The following is a 15,164-nucleotide window of genomic DNA, read 5'->3' as shown; positions in this document are numbered from 1 at the left end:
TCACATGTTTCTCTAGGGCTTTTAAATACAGGATCTTGAGCTATAGGCAAGTGCTCCACCAGTTAAACCTCCAATGTTCTTCCACTTTTGAGAATATGGAGGAAAAAGTCGCTAAACATTTATACTTCTGATACAGTTGCAATAAATGTATCTATAAATGTCAATAAACACTGAACTTGTTTATACTTATAATTATATAATTCTAAGTATACAAGTTTATATCATAATGCTCTTGTTTTGGTCTGAGGCATAATAAAGACATTAGACATTAATACAAAATGACAATGGCTATCAGAATTAAAATCTGTAATTTCCATTAAAAAAAAAATCAGTGTACTTTATCAGTCATAAAAGTTTAAAAAGTGAAGACTTCTTGGCTAGCTAGGGTTATACACACTTGTAATCCTAGATTGGGAGAACTGAAGATCAAGGCTACGCCAGGATAAAAGTTAGCAAAACTCCCATCTCAACAAATAAGTTGACAGTAGGATTGTGGTCCAAGATCTGCCTACGCTTTAAAAAAAAAAAAAAAAAAAAAAAAAAAATCCCACAGGATCCAAACCAAAAATTAACTAAAGCAAAAAAAAAAAAATTAGTGCTGGGGGCATAGCTCAAGCGGTAGAATATCTGTTCAGCAAGCACAACACCAAGTTCAAAGTGGACAACTAGCATCCCCACTGCATAAAAGTTAAAAAAAACTTTTTTAAAATTTTGTTTTAAAATTGTACATGAATAAGGAACTCTACAAATTCTTTCTTTGCAATTTCCCCCCTTGTATTTAAAGCAGTAATTAATTAAAACATACCCAGTATTATCCCTGCCTGGCTCACAATAAAATAAGAAATTGTTACTTTTACATACCTTGACATAGATCACAGGGAGTGTCTGTTTGGCTCGACTATAGTGTCTAGCAACTCTGTATACTGTTTCCGGAACATAGTCCAGCACCAAGTTAAGGTAGACTTCATCCTTCTGAAAGAATTTATTATAAAACAAAAAAACAGATTAGAAGTTAGTTTAAGTGTTCAAATGGGAGTAAAATTATATTAAGTTGCTTATGAGCATATCACACATATCAGTTGTATATGAATGTATTTCATGCTGAGACTTGAACACCATTCTCAGAATACTTCATTCTATATAAGCAAATTTAAGAATTGGTCTCAAGCATTTCATATAAAGAGATAAGAATTATTCAACCTGTAGAAGTAGAATGCAAGGAATTGTGATTCTGAGGTGTTGGGTCATTTATACAGAAGTTGAAGCTAATTTTTTTCAAATGAAAACTATTTCTCAGTGTATAAGGTCTCATAATTCTAATAAACCATTCAAGCATTGCTCAAAAATCCAGCTCTAAAATATCCTGAGATCCAGATAAACCTTCCCCCTCTGTAAAATAAAAATGCCAAGCTACATATGCTTAGTATACAACAGTGGGATAGGCATAGGGTAAACATTCTCATTCTTTAAGGGAGGAATAGAATACCAAGGAAGGAATGGATGAGATCCTAACCCATGCACATAGCTATCTAAAAGCATTCTTAAAATCAGAATAAGCCTGGTATTGTGGCTCAAAGCTATAATCCTAGTTATTTGGGGGGGGGAGGTTAGGAAGTGTAGATATTGGGGTGCTAAGGTTATAGGCTAGCCTAGGCAAAAAGAAGACTCCAAGACCATTTTAACCAATGGCTCAGTGTAGTGGTACATGTCCCTTGTCTCGTCTGTGTGGGATGCAAAATGGCTGGGCCCAATGGCAGACATCTGTCATCTTCGTCAACACAAGTAGGATCACAAACCAGAGAACCCAATCTACCTTGAAAATAACCAGTACAAAAGGGGCTGGAGGGCAGGCACTGATGGCTCAGGAGGCTGAGATCTGGGAATCATGGTTCAAAGCAAGCAAGCCCAGACAGGAAAAGTCTGTGAGACTATTATCTCAAAAAAAAAAAAAAAACAAAAAAAAAAAAACCACTAGGAAAACAGAAAAGGAGCTGTGGCTCAGAGTGGTAGAGAGCAAAAAGATCTCAGGGACAGCAGCCAGGCCCTAGCTCAAGCCCTACAACTGACCAAAAAAAAAAAAAAAAACAAAAAAAAAAGATGGGGGTAGCCTATGGAAGTGACTCAAGTGATGAGTGCCTACCTAGCAAGCACGTGGCCCCATGTTCAACCCCCTAGTTCTGTAAAAACAAAACAAAACAAATTACAAAAGAGACTCCCCTCCCACCAAAAAAACAAACTTTAAAAACCTTCAAGGGCTCTAGTTAGGCTAAAATGACAGAACAAATCTGTTGTATGAAATTTAACAAAGCTAAATATAAAGCCTAATAATTAAAGTCAAAATATCAGTAGCAAGATCAAATGACAGTGATTCACTGGAAATTAAATGGTAGATGTAAATAATGCAGTTGAAATGCCCCTGGCTATGGATTCCATTCCCTCTTAGTAGAGGTGGAGGTGGAATCAACCAGCTGAGAGACCAAAACATTGAATGAGCAGTTAAGATTCCTTACCAGCACACTTCCCTCATCAAGGTGCCTGGAGGTACACAATGACCACTACATGTCTGACTTTTAACTAATGGTACTAAACCAGAATGGTAAAAAAAAAAAAAAAAAAAAAAAAAATCAAATGCGCAGCATCTAGCCAGCATCTTCTCATATGAGGCATATAACTACTTCCCACAAACAGGTAATCATTGCAATTACTAAACTTCTTGGGGAGGGCCACAAGAAAGTCCCAAGTTTGAACTGTTAGACATTATACATCCTACCCTGTTGGATAATAAAAACCTATAGACTGCCTCATGTCTCAAGGTGAATCTGTGCTTGCTAAAAAAAAAATCCTGTCTTGCTATCTTTTGCTATGACTAGAAAGACATCTTAATCTTAGATGTTGAACCAGAAGGCTCAAGGAACAATCAACTTGAGATACTAATGCAAAGAGTATTATATACCAGGAGAACTGTGTATAGCTCAATAAAGGCAATTCTACTTCTTTGTTCAGTTCTGACCACATAGAAGTACAGATGATCGCCTATTTAGGCAGCGTGTTTTATTCATAATATTGGCAAAACAGACTAGTGTATCTGCTATAGATTCAATGCTCTAATTTACCATGAGAAATATGATCTTAAGTAAACATTTTTATTAAATTTATAAATACTTTAATGCAAATTGAGCAGTCACAGGAATAATCTATGAGGGGAGAGGACAATGTTCAATCCCTGGAAACATTTTATAGAAAGAAATCAGTAACATTTTCCTGCAAACATCATTCAGGAGGCGAGGGACACTGATATTTCAAGAACAAAGAAGAGGAGGGGAGGGGAAAAGGGAGAAAAATGAGGGAGGAGTAACAAGTTGAATAAGAAATGTACTCACCAAAAAACGAACTTTACAACTTAGGTGGGGGAGGATTGGGGGGGGGGGAGAGGGGAGGATACGAAGGGACGGGAAGGGGAAACAAAGCAGGAGGCTACAATGCTTGATAAGAAATATGCTCATTATCTTACCCACGTAATTGTAACCCCTCTGTACAGTATTTTCACAATAAAAATATGTTTTAAAAAAAGTAATGAAGGGCAGGTTTTTACTATCTGCAGTACCCCCAGACTGGCCTTAGACTTAAATTCAAACTCCTAAATGCTTGGAGTTACAAGCCGTTACCACCACACCTGGTTTCTTTTGATTTTTTTTGGTAAGAGTTGTAATAGTTATGAAGTAGTATCATAGTAATTTTTAATTACATTTCTCTAATGACTTCTGCTCACAAAGCATTAATCTAGCATAGAAGTTGTATTAAACAGAACTTTGCAAACCCACTGGCGATTTTCAGGGCTTTATGGAGAACATGTCTATTCAGAACTTTTGTCCATTTTTAATCAAGTTTCTTGTTAATCTCATCTTTAATCTTTCTATACAAATCGATAATTAATTCACGGTAGCAGAAAGGAAAAAAAATTAAACAACTCCTAACAGTTTTCAATTTTCATTAACATATTGCTTAATCATTTTCTGATTACACTAGAAACTATATAACTCAATTTAGTTAGACCTGTTATAAGAATGTATGTATAAAAAAAAGAAATGTATTCACTACCTTACTTACATAACTAAGTTATGTATATCAACTTGACAATAAAATAAAACTAAAATAAAATAAGTTTATTTTAGGAAGAAAAAAAAAGAAAGAGGACCAGGCCTCATCATTTATAGCATCTGTAATTTTCTGACCCATCTGAGGTCTGATATTATTTTGGTATAATCTCTCTTAGAATACTAAAGTGAATTTCAAAAGACTCACGGATTAGTTGTAAATATAGAAATACAACCCAGTGGGGCTGGGAAGGTGGCTCAGTGGTAGAGAGCTTGCCTTGCATGCATGAGGCCCTGGGTTCAATTCCTCAGCACCACATAAGCAGAAAAAAAAAGCCAGAAGTGGTGCTGTGGCTCAAGTGGTAGAGCGCCAGCCTTGAGCTGAAGAGCTGAGGGACAGCATGCAGGCCCAGAGTACAGGCCCACAACTGGACCCCCCGCCCCCCCCAAAAAAAAAGAAAAAGAAAAAAGAAATACAATCCAGTGAAGGAAGAGGTGACACTGTCCAAAAAGAAGTGTACTCTTTACCTGACTTATGTAACTGTAACCCCTCTGTATATCACCTCCATAATAATTTTTGAAAAATGTAACCCATGAAAATTTTAAAGAAAAATATAATCTATGAAGAACATGATTTCAAATGCAGAGGTTGAAAATACTTACTTCACTAGCAAAATGACTAAATTCTAACTTCAAAGAAATGTTACCAGGCTTCCAAAATAGGCCATGGAGTCACTGAAGCATCCTTTGAAACAAATATAAAGCATAGATCGATACAGAAAGTTCCACAAAAAATTACGTGACACATAATTTAGTAAAGATTCTGTACGATGGCCTAGTTTTCCTTGTTATCACTTTTTTCCCCCCAAGAACACAGGGATTTGAATCAGGGCTGACATGGCATCCTACCACTCGAACCATGCCTTCAGCCCAACTTTCTGCTAGTTATTTTAGAGATGGAGTCTCTTGATCTTTTTGTCTTGGCTGGCTTTGAAGAAATATCCTGATCATCCAGATCTCAGCCTCCTGTGTAGCTAGTATTACAGGTGTGAGCCACTGATATCTTTTTTTTTTGGGGGGGGGGGAGGGGTTGGGGGGGAACGTATAGAAGTACTAGGACTTGTATTCAAGAGCTTGGAAACTGTCCCTTAGCTTTGTTGCTCAAAGATGACACTACCACTTCAGCCCCACTTCCGCTTCTGGCTTTTTTGTTGCTTAACTGGACATAAGTGTCTCATGGACTTTTCTGCCCAGGCTGGCTTTGAACTGCAATCCTCAGATCTCAGCCTCTTGAGTAGCTAAGTGTACACCACTGGCACCAGGCTTGTTACCACTTTTATGATTATATTCTGATCATTGATGCCTGATCATCATATGAATGCCACATTAAAGCCATACACAGACATTGTAAGAAAAAAAGAATGTGGGGAGGAGGGAGGGGGGAGACAGACAGAGACAGAGACTGTCTAGAGACAGAGACAGAGACAGTTACTGGGGTTCTCACAGCCTCCTGATCTCTTGCTTGGCTTTTCTATTTACAGCTGATGTTGAACTATGCTTCCACTTCTGACTTTCTGCTGGTTAATAGGAATGTCTTTTACATATCTGCCCAGGCTGGCTAGAAACTACAAATTCTTACATCTCAGCCTCCTGAGTAGTTAGGATTATAGGTATGGGCCATTGGCACCCTGCTCTAAAGAACAAACTTTTGAACCCAGCCATCAACAACTCAGTACTACCTTTGTAAAATAGATAATAATATGATGTCTTTATCCCCAGATGACTTCTGAGATCAAGGAAATAAAATGGCTTACAGTTATAAAGAGAAATTTTTAGCAATAAAATGCATATACATGAGTCCACAAATGTAAACAAGTGACTAACCACATTAATAAATAGGACAAAACTGGATGTGAGAAGCTGAGCCAGGAGAATGTGAGTTCTAGGCAAGACTTGGCTATAAAGTGAGTTTGAGATTGGCTTGGGTCACACATAGCAAGAACCTGTCTCAAAAAAATGACAATAATAATGTAATTTAAAACTTACACATAAATGGGAAATATGAGATAAGTCTGGCATGCAAAACAAACCAAAATAAGACAAAAGACATCAACAATTTATGTTGCTATTCTAGTGTTAGAAAAAAAGAGTATAAGAACATAGCTACTTCTTCTTACAGTGATCTACAGTGACTGCAAGTAGTATAGAAAGTGGAAGATGGGGGGTAGCAAGCTCAATTTGAGAAAGCTCAAATTCACTATGGCAGACTGGTAAGGGAAGTCAGTAATAGCAGTCATATATCATGCTAACAGTATATACCACGATAGAATATGGTAAGAAGGACACCATCCATTTGGTGTTCTTCCCAAAAACCTATAACTACAAATGAACATCCTACAAAATACCTGATCAGTATTTAAAACTCCTCTTAGACATACACAAATACACAAAGCTTCTGCGAGAAAAATGCCTACCACAACAGGACTACCACATTTAGATGTAAGTACAAATGCCAGAGGTGCTAAGGTCCTTATTTAAGCAGCAACAGAATCCTCTCCTAAGAAAATCAGAGTGTTCATCTCGAGAACAGAACTCACGCTCTCCTATGGTAGAATTAACTTAGTTTCTTAAGTGTATATTAGTCCTATCAGAACAACTCAAGAAATGGAGATCATTTTTAGGGTCACTGAAGTGATCCTTTAAGTAGCTGGAAGATTTGGAGTGTTGAACCTGTATAGTTATGTGTATCTTTAGACAATTTTCTTGTTTGGGGACAAAGGACCACTACCTCCCTTCTTCCCCATCTCTTCCTGTAATTTTTCATGGAGCTACCCCAAACAAATGTGTCTTTATCTTTAACTTGAACAAAATTACAATGCTCAAAAAATAGTTCTGAGATATATAAAATATTTGAAAGTGTGTTTCTTTTGCTAACAGTGAGTTTCACTATCCTTCTTACTAACTTTGGTTAATAATTTCTCTGCATATATTTATGATACATAGGAAGCTGTGAGCAGCAGCAGGATGGAACTCTTTTTTTTTTTTTTGGTACTGGGGATTGAACCCAGGACGTTGCACTTGCTAGGCAAGCGCTTTGCCACTGAGCTACATCCCAGCCCCAGGAAGGAACTCTTCTTCTCAGGTACTCTCAAGATAATAGCCAGTCAACTGCCACCAATAAGGCAGGGTTAAATCAGGGTTAAATCAGGCTGACTGATGGAGGCTTCCCACTAGCTACAACTAGACAGGTAAACCACTGAATTCAAAGGTCTAATAATCCTTATTCTCTAATCTTTAACTTCAGAAAAGTTAAATTAAATCGAATAGTTGTAAAGAATTAGTGTCTGGTATTCTAGGAATTTTATGTATGTATGTATGTATGTGTGCACATATATATATATATATATATATATGAGGAAATGTTTAGAAGCTTTGTAAGGAGGCCATCAAAACACATAAGATTAAAGACAGGAACAAAAAGTTTGCTAGGTTAAGAGGGGGAAAAGGAGCATGAAAAAAAGAACTCATAATATTTATGAGGGCTGATAAAAGGTGAAATATCGTTTACATTTGTTTTTTAAAAAAGGAACTGAGAAGCAAATACCAATAAAGGATCAATTTGTAAATTATGGTTAAAATGAATTAGCTATGACATGCTGTAGACAGGGATATCATTACATTGTATGACTTACGTAGATTTACTGTCATAGGCTTTGTTTCAAAGGGAGGGATTCTTAAAGAAATGTAAATAAGTTTAAGGCAAACTAGCAAATCTGGTTGAATACTATAGAAGATTTGCAAAATTATTAAAACAAAACAATGAAACCCTATTGGGGATGATAGTTTTTTAGAGGAAAGGAGAAAGACTGTGATTAGGGGTGGGATTGACTGGAAAACAGTGTAAATATGTGTGGAGATGTAACAATGACATTCTCTCCTATGTAACTAATATAAGCTAATTTTAAAAAATCAACCTGTGCCGGGCCGGTGGCTCATGCCTGTAATCCAAGCTACTCAGGAGGCTGAGATTTGAGGATTGCAGTTCAGAGCCAGCCCGGCAGGAAAGTCTGTGAGATTCCTATCTCCAATAAACCACTAGGAAACCGGAAGTGGTGCTTCAGCTCAGCCTTAAGCTGAAGAGCTGAGGGATAGCGCCCAAGCCCAGAGTTCAAGCCCCCCAACCGACAAAAAACCAAAAACCAAAAAACCTGTGACATTAGAAAAATTATTTGCAGTCAAAAGAACAATGAGCTACAAATCAATAGGCACGATGGATCTAAGACCAATTAGATACTAACTATATGTGTGAAATGTGAACTCCAAAATGTCAAGTGAATTTATTCAAAGGCTTAATTTTTCCGTAGTCATGCACAAATCAAGTGATTTAATTGTTATTTCTCTACCTTCCACCTTAAACCAGTAAGATGGGTGGGAAGGGGGGAAAGTGACAGACTGAAATCTGGCAGAAGGTAAAGTGATAGACAGAAAGATAAAAATGGTGGACAGGAGAAACTAGTTTTCTTTGCTTCCAGCTTCAATGTATATAATGACATTAGTTACTGTCCCTCTGAAGAGAAAAGAAAATGGGTAAAGGATTCACAGCATGGTCACAGACATCCCTTACTTTTGTAGAATTAAATGTGATCAGAAATAGTCACTACATATGATGAGCTCTGTAATATACCCTTTTCAGCTTCTTCCCTGGCTATGGATTGGTTAAACTACCTCATAATATTTAACTCAATCTAGTCCAACCAGTCCTCTTCCTTCTTTCTTCTCTGTAGTCGTTCCACTTAACAAAATGATTCAACTTTCCTCCCTCCAAAAGAATTTATCAGAGGGTTTCATAAATACATAAAGGACACAAAAATATTAATGAAAAATATTAATTTGCTTGAAAACTAAAGGTAGGTGTTAAAAAAAGAGAAAATGCTTTCCTCCCCCCCTCCTTCCTTCCTCTCTAATTATCCTCTTTTCACCCCCTCTCTTTTCTCCTAAAGACAGACTTGTTATGCAGCCGGGCTTGCCTAAATATTCTCCTGCCTCAATCTCTCTCAAGTACTGAGATTAAAAGCCAATACCATACTGCCTGGCTGAGACAATTTTTAAAAGTACATCTTCTTTTATTTCGCATTCATATTTTCTTGATACAACTAATAGTTTCAATGAGCATATTCAGGTTCAGAGCCACTGTGGCCTGTGCTTTGCATTGTTCCATTCCATTACACAAACTATTTTATGGAGATGGAGGGCAGGGAAAGGTTATTTAGAAAAGTGTTTATCACAGTATTTAGTGAATAGTTTTGTCAGACCTACCTTCTCACCACTTGAGTAGAAGAAATAACGCAATCGGACTATGTTACAGTGATCTAGCTTTCTCATGATTTGGAGCTCTCGATTCTGAAAGGGAAACATAGGAAAATATTCTTAAAATATTTTACAAACTCTTTATTATGACTTAGATGCTTCTGAGATAACACCAAACATTACAAACATCTGACTACAAATATGCAACATAGTGAGCCAGGTATGATGGCCCCCAACTGTAAACTCTGGGCAGGGGAGGCTCAGGCAGGAGGACTACAAGTTCAAGGTCAGTCTGAGGTACACAACAACATCCTGTCTCAAAAAAGCAATCTGTGGATTAGTATTGTTGTACAAAGTATTTGCTAGAAGTCAATGAACTACTCTCAGCAAGAATATAAATGTAGAAATTAAGTTTTTAGAATTTTTATAGCAATTTGAGAATAATGTTATATCTATAAATCTGATTCTAAGAATTGGAACCTATTTTTTTTTAATGTTTTCTTTTGAGGGACTGCCACTGGTGGCTCTTGTCTGTAATCCTAACAACTGAGGAGGCTGAGATCTGGAGGCCTGTCTAAGCTTTCAATCAACTTCATTTCTAAACCAGCAAAAAGAGGCATGGCTCAAGCCAGCTGAGCAAGCTAGCTAAGGAGCTCAAGAATGTGAATTCAAACTCTAATACCACAACCCCGACCCCTTCAAAAAAGCTTTCAGTAACTCATTTGTATTGTATTTTGCAAAAATGTTAGTCTACTGACTGCAAATAGGGTATGGAACATGGTCTACGGTTTGTAAGAAGTACTTGAAATTGTTACTAGTGCAAAATTTTTGGCAAATATATTTATTGTTTATGTTTATCTGAGATATAAACAATTGAAAAGGTATAAACATGGAAAGAGCTCAGTTTAGTTTTAGAAAGAGGTAAAATACAGCATACTAGCAACTGAAAGGCCATAGTTTGGGAAGATACAAATGTATGCTCACTCTTTCTAAAAAACAAACACTAAATAGCAATATAATTCAACTAAATATATTAATTTTATAGTAGGGGGCAATTCCTTTTGATATTGCATACATACAATGTATCTCAATGAATTAGCTCTATCATTCTCCCTCCCTACTTCATAAATTTAACAATTACATTATTCTATTTTATACATGTAAAAGTTTAGTTAGACCATATTTAAGCCTGCCACTATTTTTGCCATCTCCCCCATCTTCTAGCTCCCAATACAATAGAAGTAATCAGAAATAGGAAAATATAAGGTATTTTAAATCAATGTAATTCAGAGAGCTACAAAGTACAAAATATATGCTTGAAAATCAGGAAGATTCGTAGTGTTATGGTCGGAAAAGAGACCAAAAAAGAGTGTAGGTATGTCTAAGGGCCACAGAGACAGGAAAAAAAAAAAATTAAATACTCCTTAAACTGACCTTCTGGTCTATGTATAATGTGATATTGTACATTCCTTTTATAGTATAACAATCTATCAAGACATTACTTACTAAGCACATAAGTAAAGCAGTAAGGTGACAGGGCAGTATAACTATTTTAACAAAGATGATAGCTGATGTAAGACTCTAGCTTTTGACCTTGGCAGATAGCAAAACACAAAGAACTACTAATTTCAAAACTTCCATTTCCATTCTAAATTCAACCTGTTCATAAAAATGCTCCTATACTATGCAATTCACATTTAGGTGGCTAGATTCAGGAAAAACTAACATACCACAAACCTGCTATTAAAGCAAGACTCACTCTTCCCATGATACATAGCTATTAAAACTATTGATCTGAAGGCAGAATACTGTGGTTACAGGGACTCCAAATGTAAATATTTACAGATGGGCTTGGAAATAACCAAAAGGAAACCATATGCCAGCAACTCATGCCTGTAGTTCTAGCTACTTCGAAGGCTATGAATGGAAGGACTGAAGTTTGAGGCCAGCCTGGGCAGAAAAGATATTGAAAGAACTGTCTCATGGAAAGAAGCTGATGTGGTGGTGCATACCTGTCATCATGCACACCGGCATCCTGGCTATAAAGGCAACCTATACAAAGGTAGACTACAGTCCAAGTATGTCCCCAGGCAGGAAGCACAACATCTCAAAAATAATCACTAGAAAAGGATTTGAGGTGTAGTTCACTGACAGAGTGGCTATCTAGCATGTGTGAGGTCATGGGTTCAAATCTCAGTATTGCCCAAAAAAGGGAAAAAGTACTCCTCTTTAAAACAAAAACAAAAACACAAAACCACCAAATAATCTAAAGGATAACATGTTTGCATCATCTGAGTAAAGAAAGAACAGTAGAAAATATTCAGAGATGCAGGCAGGGACAATAAGATGCAATGTTCGCATTATTCATGGTAAGAAACTGAATTTCACTCAAAATATACAGTCAATGGAGGTTTTGAGGCTTTATAAAGCAGTACTGGGATTTGAAGGCAGTCTTCTCTCCTTAGAGCTGAAGCCATGGCCCTCAAAGGAAAATAGGACAAGGAGAGTGATATGAACTGGTTTACCTTTCCAAAGAGCATTCTAAAAACTGAAGACAGTAATTCTGAAGACTAAAATTGGATCAAGAGTTCTGTGGTGTTTCCCCTAAAGTCAGCAACACAGCAAGGATGCCGATGTCATTTCTCTCTACTCATCTTCAATGTAGTTCTGGAATTCTTAGCCAAAGCAATAAGGCAAGGAAAGGACATAAAAGGGATTCACATAGAGAAAGAAGAAATTAAATTATCCCTATCTGCAGATGACATCATCTTATACCTCAACGACCCAAAAAACTCCACTCCCAAACTTCTAGAACTAATAATCCACTTTGGCAAAGAAGGATACAAATTTAACCCACAAAAATCAGTAGTCTTTCTGTATGCCAACAATGTACAAGCAGAATGGGAAATCTTGGAAACCCCATTTGCAATAGCCTCAAAAAAAACTACAAACACACACACACACACACACACACACACACACAACAACCCCCCCCCCACAAAACTAGGAGTTAACCTAATCAAAGATATAAAAGGTATTATAGCAAAAACTATAAAAATCTAAAGAAAGAAATCAAAGAGGATACCAGGAAATGGAAAGAGCTTCCATGTTCATGGATAGGTAGAGTCAATATTGTGAAAATGGCCATACTGCCAAAAATGATATACAAATTCAGCGCAACCCCCATCAAAATCCCACTGATGTTGTTTACCATGATAGACAAAACAATCCAAAAATTCATGTGGAACAACAAAAGACTTAGAATGGCCAAAGCAATTTTAGGCAAAAAAAAGCAATGCAGGCGGTATCACAATACTAGATTTCAAACTCTACTACAGAGCCATAATAACAAAAACAGCTTGGTATTGGCACAGAAAGAGACCTGAAGACCAATGGAACAGACTAGAAGACCCAGAAATAAAATCACATACTTACAGACATCAGATATTCGACAAAGGAGCCAAAGACATACAGTGGAAAAAACACAGCCTCTTCAACACTTAGTGATGGGAAAACTGGGCAGCCACATGTAGAAAACTAAAAGTGGATCCCTGCTTGTTGTCACCATGCACTAGTATCAATTCAGAGTGGATCAAAGACTTCACCATCATACCTAAAACTCTGAAGAAGAAGAGCTAAGAATGGCAAAGAAACACATGAGGAAATGCTCATCTTCTCTGGCCATAAAGGAAATGCAAATCCTGAGCTACCATCTTACCCCAGTTAGACTGACCAACATTTTTCATTTGAACAACAACAAATGCTGGTAGGGATATGGGAAAAAAGGAACCCTGCTGCAGTGCTGGTAGGAATGTACAACCACTCTGGAAAGCATTCTGGAGGTTCCTCAGAAAACTAAACATAGGCCTTCCCATGACCCAGTCATACCTCTCCTTGGCATCTACCCCAAGCATCATGAGCCAGGATATGATAAAGACACCTGCATATCCATGTTCACTGCTGCACTATTCACAGTAGCCAAGATATGGAAAGAACCCAGATGTCCCACAATAGATGAGTAGATTTTAAAAAAAAAAAAGTGGTACCTATATACAGTGGAATTTTACACAGCCTTAGAAAGAATAAAATAATGTCATTTGTAAGGATACAGAGCAAACTAGAACAAAGAATATTAAGTGAGGTAAGCCAAGATGAGAGACAAAAGGCAGATGCATGTTCTCCCTCATATTGGAAGTTGGATCTAAAAAGCACTGATATGACAAATTACACAGTATTGGAGATACTCACATACAGTGAGACCAAAAGAGGATAGTCTTGAATCACAAAGGTGCAATCCCAAGCGCCTCTTCATTGCATATAAAATAATATGCATCTTGAAACAAATTCCAAAGAAAGGAAAACAAAGGACTTTTTTCTTAATATGTTTTTTCTTTTGCTGATGATTCTGTATTCTTTACTTTATATACAATGTATTCATGTGCACATCTACAAGAAGGTGAGGAGAACAGAATCCAAGGAAAATGGTGAAAAAGACAATGATGAAAGTGAACTATGCAACTCATGGGTGAAGATGGGAGAGAGGGAATAGGAGAGAATAAAGGAACAAATGATACTGTGGGAAAGGAAATGTACTTATTACCTGATATATATATAAATGTAATCCCACTCTATATCACCTCCAAAACAATAAAAAAAAAATTTTAAACACAAAAATGGTTTTTTGGTGGTGCTGTATTTAAAATCCTTATGCAGCCAGGTAAGGATTCGAGGTAGAAACATGAATCTGAAGTTTCTCTGCATAAAAATGTTTTAAATGGTTTAAATGTGGGGACCTTATGGTAACTTAGGGAAGAAATTGTGTGTGGGGATCATAAAATAAAAATGAATAGAGTAGAGTAGTTAATGGAACAGAAAAGACAGAGAATGTTATCTTAGAAACCAAGAGTTTTCAATAACACAAAGTGCTGAGCGACTGAATAAGAAGATTAAAAACAAAAGACAGACAAAGTTAAGTTTCAATTGAACAACAGTAAAAGAAACCTAATGAGATTAAATTAAAGTGGGTATAGAACATTTTGAAGGATATTTCCAGCCAGAGGAATGGCAAGATCAGGAAATTTATTCCCCCCAAACAACTATAATACCAGAGTTCATTATGTAAACACACTATTTCAGAGATCTGGAAACTGATCAAGAGAAACTGCAAATCAACAAGTAGATGGGATGCTATCATTCCTCTACCACCATTTAATGCAAATGTGTTTTTACCAGGAAGGGTGGCTATAGAACAGAAATAAAAACCTCATGCTTAGTGACATTAGGGAAAAAAAACAGCGAATTAATATAAAACAAAGTGTGTGTGGTGGGGGAGAGAACCCTACATTTCTGCTATGCTGAGGCTTCAGTCTTGGCTAAGAAAAAAAAGACAGATAGGATATCCAGAAATACAACAGGAATATTCTATTCAGAAATACAACAGGAAGATTCTAGAAATGAAAGGAGAATAGGGGCCTAATAAGCAACCTACTCATCCCTGGCTGACTGAAAGCTGTATGTTCAGGCAAGACCCTAGACAGCCTCAGACACAGTAAAAGCCAAAGCACTTGAAAGCTATCTGAATTTTGAATGCATTCTCTCCCATACAGAATAAGCCCCTGAAGAGGATGGAAGCTATTACAAACTTTGTGTTTCAGCACAATCTAACGAAGCCATGTAGACAAAAGTGAAAACACAAGGAAACTAGGCACAAAAGTTGGAATTAAAATTTTAATTCCAAATTCAAGGGTTTTTAACTGCTGTGAA

General features: G+C 36.8%; 1 protein-coding gene across 2 annotated transcripts in view; it reads right to left on the bottom strand.

Annotated features, from left to right (window-relative positions):
• Gsk3b (glycogen synthase kinase 3 beta) overlaps positions 1 to 15,164 on the bottom strand; it is a 144,184-nt gene that overhangs the window by 62,596 nt on the left and 66,424 nt on the right. For both annotated transcript variants that reach the window (XM_070030136.1, XM_070030138.1), the window contains exons 3-4: positions 9,411 to 9,494; positions 862 to 972 (exon numbers count right to left, since the gene is read on the bottom strand). In XM_070030136.1, coding sequence (XP_069886237.1) covers positions 862 to 972; positions 9,411 to 9,494 — 195 coding nt within the window. The remainder of the gene's footprint in view (positions 1 to 861; positions 973 to 9,410; positions 9,495 to 15,164) is intronic.

Source organism: Dipodomys merriami, unplaced genomic scaffold, assembly GCF_024711535.1.
Source record: "Dipodomys merriami isolate MVZ:Mamm:240054 unplaced genomic scaffold, mDipMer1.0.p SCAF_2, whole genome shotgun sequence".
NCBI lineage: Eukaryota > Metazoa > Chordata > Mammalia > Rodentia > Heteromyidae > Dipodomys > Dipodomys merriami.
This window is presented reverse-complemented; position numbering and strand designations above follow the sequence as displayed.